Source organism: Zosterops lateralis (assembly GCF_965231275.1).
Source record: "Zosterops lateralis genome assembly, chromosome: 11".
Lineage (NCBI taxonomy): Eukaryota > Metazoa > Chordata > Aves > Passeriformes > Zosteropidae > Zosterops > Zosterops lateralis.
The window spans coordinates 9,955,027-9,967,211 of record NC_139771.1 but is presented as its reverse complement, the minus strand read 5'-3'; the positions used below and the strand labels follow the sequence as shown (position 1 = coordinate 9,967,211).

Here is a 12,185-nt window from a genome sequence, read left to right as displayed (position 1 = left end):
CACAGATGGGCTCCCTGTGCACACCACAGAGAACAGATGAGCCTCATCTTTGAAGGAAGCCCCAGCACTCCATGGACATCTCATTAGGACCCTGCAAGGCCGTGTTTGGTGTGGTTGCAATGTGGCAAGCCCAAATTAAAAGCCAGTGCCTGCACTGACCTGCTCCATGAATTTTGTTTCTTTTCTCTGTCCACAGACAACTCATCACACAGCTGTGCAGTTGGTGAGGACTGAGTCACTCCTATGTCACCCTCTGAGGCTGCTGGCATTTTGGAGCCCAGCACCAGCTACACCGGCCCTCAGCCAAAAATTACTCATTCCTAATGCCAGTGTCAGGAGCTGGGCTTCCCACCCACAGGAGCACAGGAGCACAGCTTTGATCCTGTGAGCAGGACAGGAAATGACCACAACAATGAGTTATGATCCAGTGAGAAATGAATTGTATCTCTAAATCAGAACAACCACATGATTAAAAAAAAAAAAATTTAAAACAATCGGAATTAGCTGTCGCGTGGCTGCAGAAACCAGGACACAAGACTTTTATGTAAACAGTCTTGTTTTCCATAGGAAGGTGGAAGCTCTGGCTGGATTTAGTCCAGGATGGCTGTGGAGAACTCCAGCTTCTTCCTCACCAAGCTGAGAAGCAGCATTGCTCCACCAGGTGAAAAGTTTCCATGTTATTTTCCACTCCTGGCTGATGGATCCCTAGGGCACGTGTTGAAGTTGTTTGCAGTCATAACAAATGACTGCCTTGGTGGGGTGACCCATCTTCCTGGGGTGACTTGTCCCCATCGATTTCCACTGGCACAGTGGTGGTCCAGTGGCATGATCCATGAGCAATGCTCAGGGCACTGTGGGCATGGGAGAGTGCTGGGGCAGGGAGGTGCCCAAGAGCCCACCACGGGAGCTGCTGTTGGGGAAGGCCTTGCCATGCCCTGAGCAGTGCCACTTTAATAACACAGAGCTACCAAAATTCCCCCCTCAGGACAGGGGTAATTGGTTTGCAAACAGCAGCTCTGGGTGAGCACAGGGGTAAATAACTATTCTGAGCACCACCTTGAGCAGCCACCCTGTCACTCTTCAGGGGCTTCATTGCACAACTTGGGACAAACAATGCTGCTGCCTTTTAAAGCATTACAAAGCAAGACCTACTTGCCTAATAACAGCTTTCAACAATACTTTATTAAGTTTAGTCAAAGTTAATGCATATATTATGTGCAGTCTAATTACATCTTTAACTGCTAACAATGTGGGTATACTTATTGGCACAAAACTTTATTTGGTGGCTGCAATATCTTTATGGAGGATTAACTTCAAAGCCTCATCTTGCCATCCTGCAGCAAAGCCTGTATTTCAGACTACCTCCTGCTCTCCTAAAGCCCAGCTAAGCAGCTTCCCTCAAGAAACTGAAAACATCATGAGGCATTTTTCCTTGGACTGCCTTGTAGTGGGCGGGCTGTCATGCTTCAAACCACTAGTTGAACAATACTTACATATTAAGTTGAAAAAGAAAACCCTATCAGAGTCCTGGACTAGCAAAGGAATTGTGCCTTGACAGTAATTAATTAAGTAGAACACTTACCTTCCAGAATTATAAATAAAAATCAAGTATCTTGCACACCAAATACTTTTACCCTGCATTGCACTGAAATGCCAGAGGGTTACACCAGGACAACTATTGCCATTATATTGGCACTGAAATCACTTCCTAAATGACCATATATGGTCTCCAGCCCAGCTATGAACTTTAGCAATACAAGATGGCTCAAGTGCTTTGCTACTTATTAACTTGAAAGTCCAGGAAACTGTGATAAAATACTCTGCCTAATGGTTGTGATAAGGTCAACAAGAGCCCAAAGGTAATTTCCTTTGCCCAAAGGAACCTACTTTTATGGGGATGGCATCTTCTGGCTGCCCGTGGGCTGGCCCTTCTGTCACAGCAGATGTTGACAGAGCAGCAATTTGTGTAGAAGTGGTAAAAATTAAGAAATGTGCAACACTTTAAAGCCTGGTACATGGAAGGGGAGGCCCCTTGTCCAGAAAACAGATATGGTGGCACCTGGGGAGCACCAGCCTGGGGGTGTAGGTCCCCACACTGCCCCTCACACCCAACATCACCTCTGCTCATGCTGCCCCTGGTTCCCTAGAGCCAATCTCCTCTTTGGGGGAACAGGCTAATGGGGATGTCAAATGGGGTAGCAGGGACACCCTGACAGATTGGGGCTCAGGCAGACTGGGCTAGCCTTTCCACCCTTTGTTGAAAAGGCACAGCAGCACTGGTGTCCCCAACAGTACCAAACCCCTGACCAGAACACAGACACCACATTTCTCCTACAGAGAAGAAATGAAGCTTCAGCCAAGCCCCAACACCCCACGGGTGCTCCCCCCTCGTGGAGCATCCTGTGAGTCATTGCTGCCCTTCCAGCCCAGAGTAGGCTTCCTCTGCCAGAGCAGAAGGGGATGTGGGCTGACCCACAGTGTCTCCCTCCAGCCTTCCCAAGGAGGCACAGGAAACCGGAGAGATCTTCTCAGTCCATCTCTGCCAGGAAAAACAATTTTTTGGTTCCCTACCGGCGGCCAGGGCTACAGGCAAAAGGAAGCAGCTACGCCTGAAGGGAGAGGAGAAACTCCCACATGGCTGTAGGACTCTCACAGCCCTCTGTGCCGTGGGGACCCTAAGCAGGTATATGATACAGGGACACATCTCACTCCTTCTATCCCACAGCACCTTCTGGGGAGTGGGAAGAAGATGGAGGGCTGAGTTGCTGCTCCAGAGGTAGTGACACAGCAGCCACAGTTTACATGCAACCAGGACAGGCTATTAGCAAAGCTTCACCAGAGGGCCTGGGCAGCACCTACTCACTGCTCAGAGTTCTTGCCTAAATTGGCTTCTGCATTACCCTCAGCCTCCTTAGCTGCCTCTAGTCTCCTGAGATCAGGGAGGGGCTGAGGAGGGTCTTTATTAATGAATGTTCCACAGGTGCTGCTCATCTAGAGAAGGTGTCTCTCACCTGGCATCATTCCCAGTGGGGACAAGAACCCCAGACTATGTTGGTTTCACCAGCAGCTTCTTGTGTAAGAGCAGGACAGCCCTGAACTGTCAGTGTTCAGGCACCCATATCAAGCATGCTGTATGATCTGATAAGGAGCAAAGAGGTCATGTACAGGAAGTGCAGTAAACAGGGAGTAAAGTGTTGCAGAAAGGAACATGAGCTCCCTCTGTCACCCCCCACAGGTCAACTGGCTGCTGTTGGCCCCTGGGGTGGAGGAGAAAGGGGTAACTGATGAGCCAGGAGCCCTGAAGATAAACACCACTGACAGCCACGGTTCAGGGTCAGAGCCTTCATGGGCATCACAACAAACCCTTGCTCTTTGATGCCAGGGTAGCCAAAACAAGCCTGATTTTGGGGAGAGCTCTGGGTTTTGATGACTCTGACCCTGAAGCTGCAGCTGCTGTCGCAAGCACTTGGCTCAGGCTGCACTTTCAGCAAGGAGATTTCACCCCTCCAAGGCTGTCTCCCACTCCTCTCTTTTTATTAGTTTCTTCCAAAGCCTGTCCTTCCTGGAGACAGCTCATTGGAGACCCAGAGTAGAGGAAGCACCACCTAAGCCCTGTTATTTTGGAGGATTGCCTGCCCAGTCCCCAAGTTGCTCTATTGGTTGGCAAACACTGAGGAAATGTGGTGACACATCCCTTGCTGGCAAATGTGCCCCAAATTCCAGTAATGCCAAAAGGGATTTGTGGTGCCTATTCCAACACCTGCAGCATGTTCCCTGGAGAACTTCCCTCCCCAGCAAGCCTAGATCCCACTGCTTTCAGCTGTGCCACCTCTTTTGGGAGCCCTTCCATGTGCTGTGCTTTGTGCTGTCTCCGTCTGAGCCTGTGCAGTTGGTTCAGTGTTGGTAGCCATGTCCTGGTGGCTCTGGCTAGACTTGCTTGGGCAGCAGGGTGCAGGCAGGCTGGGTATTCCTAGTGAAAGGAAGGAGGATATGAAAGCACCCTGTAAGCACAGGGAGAAAAATTCAAGACACTTAAAGATGTCATTCAGTTTGAACTCTTGTTACACCTCCTGCCTTTATAACTTGATTCAGGGCCAAAAGATGTGCCTCTGCCTGAGGGCTGACACATGGTGAAGGATTAAGGGGATAGGAGAGTGGTTTACCTCCAAAAGCCACCTCAAGGGACCAAGCTATCTCATCTGCAGCAACCTCACTCATTTGTTGTTTTAGCCAAACTCGTGTATCCCCTTTCCCCACACAGCACCAGCCAGACTCACATGCATGAACCAAGACTCCTGTGCTGGGAACACTTGACCAGAGTTTGAGGGGCAGTTCTGGGGCATCATGTATCTTCCCATGGCTGCCTGGAAGTCCCTTCCAATGGGCTTCTGGTGCCCTCCAGAAACCCCAGTCTTTCCCCCATGCTGCTTCCCAGACCCTTTCACCATCCATCCCATCCACCTCCTGGTGTTTACCACTGGCCTAGAATGGCCCAGGGAGCCTGGTCCTAGTCGAGCATGGCCCAGAGTGGTCCCAGCTGGTGCCCAGTCATGGCAAGCATCCCACAGCTAATGTCTCCCTGTGTGGAGGGATGCTGGTTCTGGTGTAGCTGTTGCTCTGCCAGGATTCAGAGGTTGGCTCAGAAGAGCCTGTTTTTCCCTCAGGCAGAAGTTCACTCTCCATGCTGTTCTGTGCTGGAATATGGAAGTGAGGGAAAGAGGAAATGGTGATTCCTGTTCATGATTGACAGAGCTGACTGCTCAGTTTGACCTCCCAACCAGCCACAGAGGGACGGATACATAAACACACACACACATACATATTTATAGGCACACTAGCAGCAACTCATTTTGCCCAGGTCTGTGAAGATGCTGCTCTTCTTCTTACTTTCACTCTTCCATTTCAACCCGTCTCTGAGTCTAAAAATCTGCTCCTTCAATGTGAGGTCTTTTGGAGAAACTAAAATAGCCAGACCTGAAGTCGTCGATGCTGTGGTAAAGGTACGTTTGTTTGCCTGGATGGGACAGACACTGAGCTTTCTAGGGTTTCTTAGATGCATAATCTTGCACTTTGTTTGTCTTTCACAGCTAAATATCAAGTAAAAATAAGAGCTAATTATTTTAAAAATATCATACTCTTAAAGTAAAAATCAGCCTGTGGCTGAACAGAAGTATGTTATTTTAGACTTCCTGGGAATATAACAGAAAAAATATGTGCTGCTTCCTTTGGAAACTGAGTTACGAAAGGAGGAAAATCTCAATGCACAATAAAAATAATTTCTACTTTGAATCCACAAAGCTTTGGTTTGTGATAGATTATTTACCTTCCTTATGTGCTAATTATTCTCAAATATTCTTGTCTAATTAAACCTATTCTCAGGACAGCAAATAGTATCTGTCATATCAGAGTCTGGTAGAAATTTGAAAAACCCAATTGCCAATTTCTATAAGCAAACCCTCACTATCAGGCTGCCTCCACAAAAGCTGAAGATAACCCCAGTTTTAAAAAAGAACCACCCTTTAAACTTGTAGCTTTGCAAATGCCCTCCAAGGTGCCACAGTGAGTGAGGACATGGGGCTTGGTATTAGTGAGTGTGTGCAGAGTGGCACCAATGAGGAATGACACCATATAGTTGGGTTGTATTCCTTTTATTGCAAACTGGCAGAGAAGAGTGGTTTGCTTGGCTTTGCATTCCTAGACCATTCTTCCTATACCGTCATCACTGTGGGCAATGTATACTAAATTTTGGGGTCACTTTGATAATTGGAGGCAAGTTTCAGGGGGCAAAGAGGGGCTTTTTTCCCTGACAAAAATCACCCATAAAGTTTAAAGAACAGTGAAAGCAGGGGCAGAGGGAAGTCCCTGAGAATGCTGGGCTTTGGGTGAGCTGGACTTTCCCACAGGGGAATCCCAACAGTAGCTGTGGGAGCTGACCCTTCAGTCCCTCTGAGGTGTGCAATCCCCTGGTGTCAGGACCCCATTTTCAGACAGGGGGACCCCATTTTCATACAGGGTGTTTCTTTGGACTCCAGGGGCTATTTCAGAGGAATCTGCAACAAACTGAGACAAGTGAATGCTTACTGTGGGGAAGGAGTGGGGCAGGGCAGAGGCAGCACCCCAGGAGTGGTGGTGGAATCAGGCTCACAGGGGTGGCTTTTGCTGCCCCTTCCCCTCCACACTTCCTCCTCAGGGTCAAGTGCCAAAATTTTTCACTGAATCTGAAACTTTTCTGTTCCTGGGTTCCCTCTCCCAGTTCCTGCTGGGGCGTGCAGCAGCTCTGAAAGCAGAAAAGCTTTGTTCCAGCCCCTGCTCTTCTCCCACGATCCCAGGCTGCATGCCACTTCTTTCACAAAGGACTTCCCCCGTGCCTGTAACCACTTCTTTCTAACCCCTTCCTAATCCTCTAAAACCAGATGTGTGCAAACTTCCTCCTACTCCTTCCCCTTGCAGGTCATTTCTCGCTGTGACATCATGTTGCTGATGGAAATAAAGGACAGCAAGAACCGTGTTTGTCCTCTCCTGGTGGAGAAGCTCACCAGGTAGGGTGGCCATCGGCAAATGGATAAATATTGGGAAAGCTGCTTGGCAAGAGCCTGTGCTCTACTCAGTGCCACTTTACTGGGGCAAAATCTGAGGACCTGGGCTCTGTCCCATTGTCAAGGAAAGATCAGACTCTGGCAGTCTCGCTAAGGGACAGGAGCAAAGGCAGTTCCACACCACTGTAGAACACATTTTTAAATCAGTATAGCCAAGTTAAATTCAACTTGCTACAGAGAAGTTCCCGAAGGAGGAAAAAAAGGAAGGGGAAATGCCCTCACTGGGCTGGCATCAGGCTGCAGCAGGACAGCCACCTTCCTGCAGGGCTCGGAACTGCTTTAGATTGGGGATTGCTTGCCTGGACAATCCGGACATCCAGAGGATATAGCAGCGTTCAGCTGGCTGGATAGGATACCCAGCTGAAGGAGACACAGGCTGCAATGAGCAGGGAGAGAGTGAAGAGCAAGTGATAGAGCAGAGGTTCAGCTTCTGAGAAGGGTTTGACCTCTGAGGTCAGGCAGGTGATGCACAAACCCCTGGGCACAGGCAAAATTATCTCACTCTCAGCACCTTGTGAGTGCAGAAATAAATGCAAAAACATCACTTTCCTTCCAGTCAGCTGAATGGACCAAAAGAGGAGTACAAGTTTGTGGCCAGCAAGAGGCTGGGAAGGAGCACCTACAAGGAGCAGTATGCCTTCATCTATAGGTGGGTGTGCCCCCTTTGCCAACAAGTCAGCCCCACCCCTGCCCTCTGGAGCACAGTCCCTGGAGATGGGCTGGACATGGTGGTGGCTTTGCTGTGAGGGAGCTGGAGAGGTGCAGGTTGTGCAGGTGGGCTGGGCTGTGCCTGGGTGTGGGGATCATCCCAGCGGACACCAGTGCGTCTGTATCCATCTCAGACTATGGCCCAGGTCCACATCAGAAAATGGAGTCACTGTTAGACATGTTTCAGTGAGCCACGAGTGTGACATCCCCTATCCTGTTCATTCTGCTGCAGGCAAGATCAGGTATTGGTGAAACAAACCTACCAGTACCCTGACACCCAGCCCGGGGATGAGGATGTCTTCTCCAGAGAGCCCTTTGCCATCTGGTTGCAGTCTCCCAAAACCGGTGAGATGTTTCAGAACCAAGTCACTGTCTCACTGTGTGTCAGCACAGCCACACTTGCCTGGACCTGAGCACATCAGAGGGCAGGCTCGAGAGGCTGCATCCAAACCCCACACTGCTTCTCCTTCCAAGAGCACCATTTTCCCTTCAGGGCTGCTGCTTCTGGGAAATCCCACAGCCCTGCACATGCCCTGCTGGGAAAGACTCTGCTGCTGCCATGGGTAGTGGGTTTGTGGATGCTGCTGGCATAGCCTGGGACCAGGTACTGTGTGGTGCTGGATTAGGATTTGCCTGCACAGGCACAGTTTCTAAACCCAGCTGAGTGCCTGGAGGGGTCACTGTGCAACCACAGAGATCACCCTGGTCTACAGTCAGAGCAGAAGCTGTTTCTTCCTCAGAAAAAAACCCTTGCTTACACGTCAGTCTGTTTCTTTGTGACTCATTCTCTGTTTAACCATTACATCTTCTTGTTCCTCTGCCTTGTTTTGAAGCTGTCCGTGAGTTTGCCATTATCCCTCTGCACACCACACCAGACACGGCAGTGCGGGAGATTGATGAGCTCTATGATGTGTATTTAGATGTCAAACAGCGCTGGAAAATTGAGGTTGGTTGCCACATGTGTGTCACTAAAAGGGCTTTGGTACTGAGTCACTGGCCACATTATTTGCTATTCAGAGCTGAAAACCTTAAACCCATTGATAATGCCTCTCCCCCAGGTTTTGAGTATCTCTTTGGTGTAACTTCATTGAGTTCTCCACATTTTATACAGTAAACTCGATCACCTAATAAAACTATTACCAGCATGCCCTGATGTGCCCAGCAGAAGGGAGAAGCCCCACTGCATCCATGGAGCATAAAAAACCTCATTGGTCTTCTTTTGAAAACTGTCCTCATGGTTACATTTGGAAACCCTCCTACTTTCCAGAACTTCATCTTCATGGGGGACTTCAATGCTGGGTGTAGCTATGTTCCCCAAAAGCAGTGGAAGAACATCCGTCTGAGGACTAACTCTGAATTCCTCTGGCTAATTGGTGACAAAAATGACACAACGGTGAAGAACAGCACCAGATGCCCATATGACAGGTAAAGGGCTCACTGCCAAACCACCCACTAGTCATGACTCTGGGAGAAAAATTGTATCAAAAGGTGTCAGTGACCAACAGAGGAAACAAATGTCCATGAAGCCATCAAAGTTAAAGCAACGTCCAGGAGAAACGTGATCCAAATGCTTCTAGTCAGGAGCACAAAGCCCTTTGCAGACCAGACAGGGCAGGATTTACAGAAAATTAGCCACTGCTGTGGCTGAGGTGGGGACAGATGACAGGACAGCCAGCAGCACTTTCATTTGCAGGGAGCTCTGCAGACACCTGGCAGGAGGTGCTGCTGCCTTCTCCATGCCAGTTTTACACCATGGCTTTTGCTCTTCTGTTTGTAATTTGGATTGACAAATGCACAGTGAGGTTCTGCTCAGGGAGGGGACACCTCACCTTGCCCTGGACATGTGGCAAGTCCTGCTGCCACTGTAGTTCCCTCAGCAGGGGCAAGAATACACCAGCTGTTAGAGCCCAGAGTCCTCTTGAAGGACAAGTTTCTGGGTCTGAGCAGGACTTCTCTGCTACTCCAGTTGTTGTCCTGTGATTTTTATATCCAAAGCAGGGCTTTGAAATTTGCAGCATTGTTGGGTGGGTTTAGACAGAAGTCATTTAGTGTTGGCTTCCAAGGCCAGTGCACACCAAGATATTTATGTGCCTTGCTGCCAGGGAGGCACCTAAGGGAGCTGACATCTCTGGGTGGGCAGTTCTTGGGTAAGGACAAACCACACACAGCTGTGACTTCTTCAGAGCCACCTCTCTGGCCACCAGCTCAGTGCAGTGTGGCTGCCACAGGTCAGGTACCCCATCACAGCACCCCATTCCCTTGCTCCTTACAGGATTGTGGTCAGTGGACAGAAGCTCATCCAGGCTGTGGTGCCACACTCTGTCAACATCTTTGATTTTCAGGAGGAATTTCAGATGACTGAGGAGCAGGTAGGCACAGCACAGCCCCTGCAGTAGAGGGGAAGGGCTGACATGGGAGCACAGAGCCAGCAGTGTCCAGGCAGTGCTGAACTGCCTGTAAAACCAGGACACTGCTGACCATGGCTCCCAAACCAATGCAATGCCCACATGCCACCTCCCCACATCTAACACTGCACATCCAGGCAGGACTTGGAGATAGTGTGGGTGGCTCCCAACCCTCTGTGCTCTTGCCTTTGCAGGCGCTGGGGGTGAGCGACCATTTCCCGGTAGAATTCGAGTTAAAAGCAAAAGGGGGCTTTTTCAACTGGCTGAGATCAAAGTTTTCAAGGAAGAGGAGACCAAAGAAGAGCCGCCGATCAAGATCATGAGCACGCCGGGTCCTCCTACATGGCATGGAAATACACAGATGCCAACAAATCTTGTAGAAGACTGGTGTAGAAATACAGCAAGTGCAATGTTTAGTGGGTAAAAAACCTCAAATATTTTCTTAAAGTTCAAGTATTTTGTTTGAGAAGGCAAATTAAACCTTCACGCTATTTTTTCTTCATTGTATACAGAAAAAAATCAGCTAGAAACAGCACACTGTACTTACTGTACTGGTCACAAATGTAAGGAGCTAATGCAGGGATGAAATACTTCTGTGTGCTTTACCCACAACTCCTGAAGGGCAGGGAACTCCACATGTTCCCATGGGCTCTGGAGCTCTGCCATTCCTCTGCAGGAGCAGAAGAATTAAAAGGATTTTTACATCATGCATATGTGCCTCTGTGTATGTGTGTGTGTTTATGCTTCAGAGTGGCAACCAGTGGGACATGAGGCTGTACTTGGTGGTTTGCAATGTAGAATATTGCTGAGTTTAGAGTATTTCTTACTGAGGGGTTTAAATTGGTCACAGCATACAGGGATTTGGGAAAGACAGAAAGAAAAGACAGAGGGACAGGCAGTTAGAGCCCCTCTTCTGCACTGCCCCAGCTTGGGGCAGCAGGAAGCTGATGGTTCTTGCCCCTGTCCACCTGCAGACCTCAGGTGAGACATCCTAGGTAACACTGCTGCCAAGTGAGTGTCATCAAATTCACATCAAAATCTGATTTCAGCATCCTGACATGGAAGTGAACTGCACCCCTCCCTAAAAAAACAAACAAACAAACAAAAACAATAAACAAAACAAAACAAAACAAAACAAAAAAAAAACCCACACCCAAAAAAACCCCACCAAATAAATAAATAAATAAATGAGCAAACCACACCATCCCACACACCTCAGTGGCAGCTCAAATCCTCTGACGAACCAGATTTTAATGATGATTATTTCATGTAATGATGCAGCAATCTGTTTTCCTAGCTCAGCCCTGTTGGGGGTTAGGTTTGTTCCTTTTTTACTCTAAAGAATTTTTCCCCATAAATTGCTAGGAGACTAAGTGCTGTGTGCCTAAGGATGCTTGACCAAAACAAAGAGGTGGCCAAAGTCAGGAGGGGGAGATAAGGACAGGGCTGGGGGCAGCTTTGCTCTCTTGCTCTCAGCATCCCATCGGAGAGGACACGGGCAGGCTGGTGCTGCCTGCGGGAGGAGTGCGCTGTCCCAGCCGGGTTCGGTCCTGAGAAAATCTACACCCATCTGCTCATGGGCCCCAAACTCTTAGCTCGCCTCCTCCTGCCGCCGTTTCTTCAGCCCTGCTCTGAGGCTTTTTGCTACTCTGCAGCCCTGCACTGCACTGCCCTGCCCTGCCCGGACATCCCTGACCTTCCAGCCACCATCGACAGAACCTCTGATCATCCACTGGCCTGGGATTTTTCCACCGTTCCAACCTGGTGCTCTCAGAGTCCCAAGAGACGGACTGCCCTGGGGTTTGTGAAACAAAGCCCCTCAAGGTTCCTGGTTCTGTTATTATTATTGTTGTTGTTTGTTTGCCTTTGTTATACATACTAGTAAAGAACTTGATTCCTATTGCCATACTGCATTCTGAAAACCCCATTAATTTTCTAAATTATAATAATTGGAAGGGATGCCCTGCCCCTCCTTAGCAGATACCTGTCTTTTAAACCAAGACGAGCCCACAGGCTGTATTTAGTGCAAACCAAACCCTGTCACACAAGATGGCATCTGGAGAGTGGGAATAATCCAGCTGTTAGTAGAGACAAATATTCTTCTCCCTTCCTCAGTGCATCCCAGGCTGCCTGTTGAAGGGGCAGGGAGGGCAGGTGAGTGAGAGAGGCTTTGTGGGGAGAAAAACAGCTTGGCCTTTGTGAAACCCACTGTTCAGGGAGAAGAATTTGAGGAAAGAAACTAAATCGAGAGAAAATTATCCCAGGGGATTGTGTGCAAGGCAGACAACAAGTCCTCCAACTTTTAGTAGCAATTAGACTTGAAATGATACAGCATTTTGTATGATCCCTCACTGACACTGCAGTCAACACAAAGAAAAAAGCTTGATTTAGAACAAATATTTACACTGGGATTTTTATAGAGATGCCACTGTCTGGCTGATGGTTTGTGTGAAGACTGAAATCAGTCTGAATCTCT

At 48.7% G+C, this 12,185-nt stretch overlaps 1 protein-coding gene across 1 annotated transcript; it reads left to right on the top strand.

The window, feature by feature from the left end:
* Positions 1-4,788: 4,788 nt before the first annotated feature.
* On the top strand, positions 4,789-10,411 carry DNASE1L3 (deoxyribonuclease 1L3). Its single transcript, XM_083869673.1, has 8 exons — positions 4,789-5,000; positions 6,451-6,539; positions 7,153-7,245; positions 7,537-7,649; positions 8,138-8,250; positions 8,572-8,729; positions 9,577-9,673; positions 9,904-10,411. The coding sequence occupies exons 1-8, from the start codon at positions 4,869-4,871 to the stop codon at positions 10,030-10,032; spliced, it is 924 nt and encodes a 307-aa protein (XP_083725799.1). The 5' UTR covers positions 4,789-4,868; the 3' UTR covers positions 10,033-10,411.
* Positions 10,412-12,185: the final 1,774 nt, after the last annotated feature.

What these genes read in the sequence shown, in the direction of transcription:
- DNASE1L3 (XM_083869673.1), top strand. Translation starts at nt 4,869, where the DNA reads ATGCTGCTCTTCTTCTTACTTTCACTCTTCCATTTCAACCCGTCTCTG. An exon ending in CTGGTGGAGAAGCTCACCAG is followed by an intron (nt 6,540 to 7,152) that starts GTAGGGTGGCCA and finishes CTTTCCTTCCAG; the next exon opens with TCAGCTGAATGGACCAAAAG. An exon ending in AACAGCGCTGGAAAATTGAG is followed by an intron (nt 8,251 to 8,571) that starts GTTGGTTGCCAC and finishes CCTACTTTCCAG; the next exon opens with AACTTCATCTTCATGGGGGA.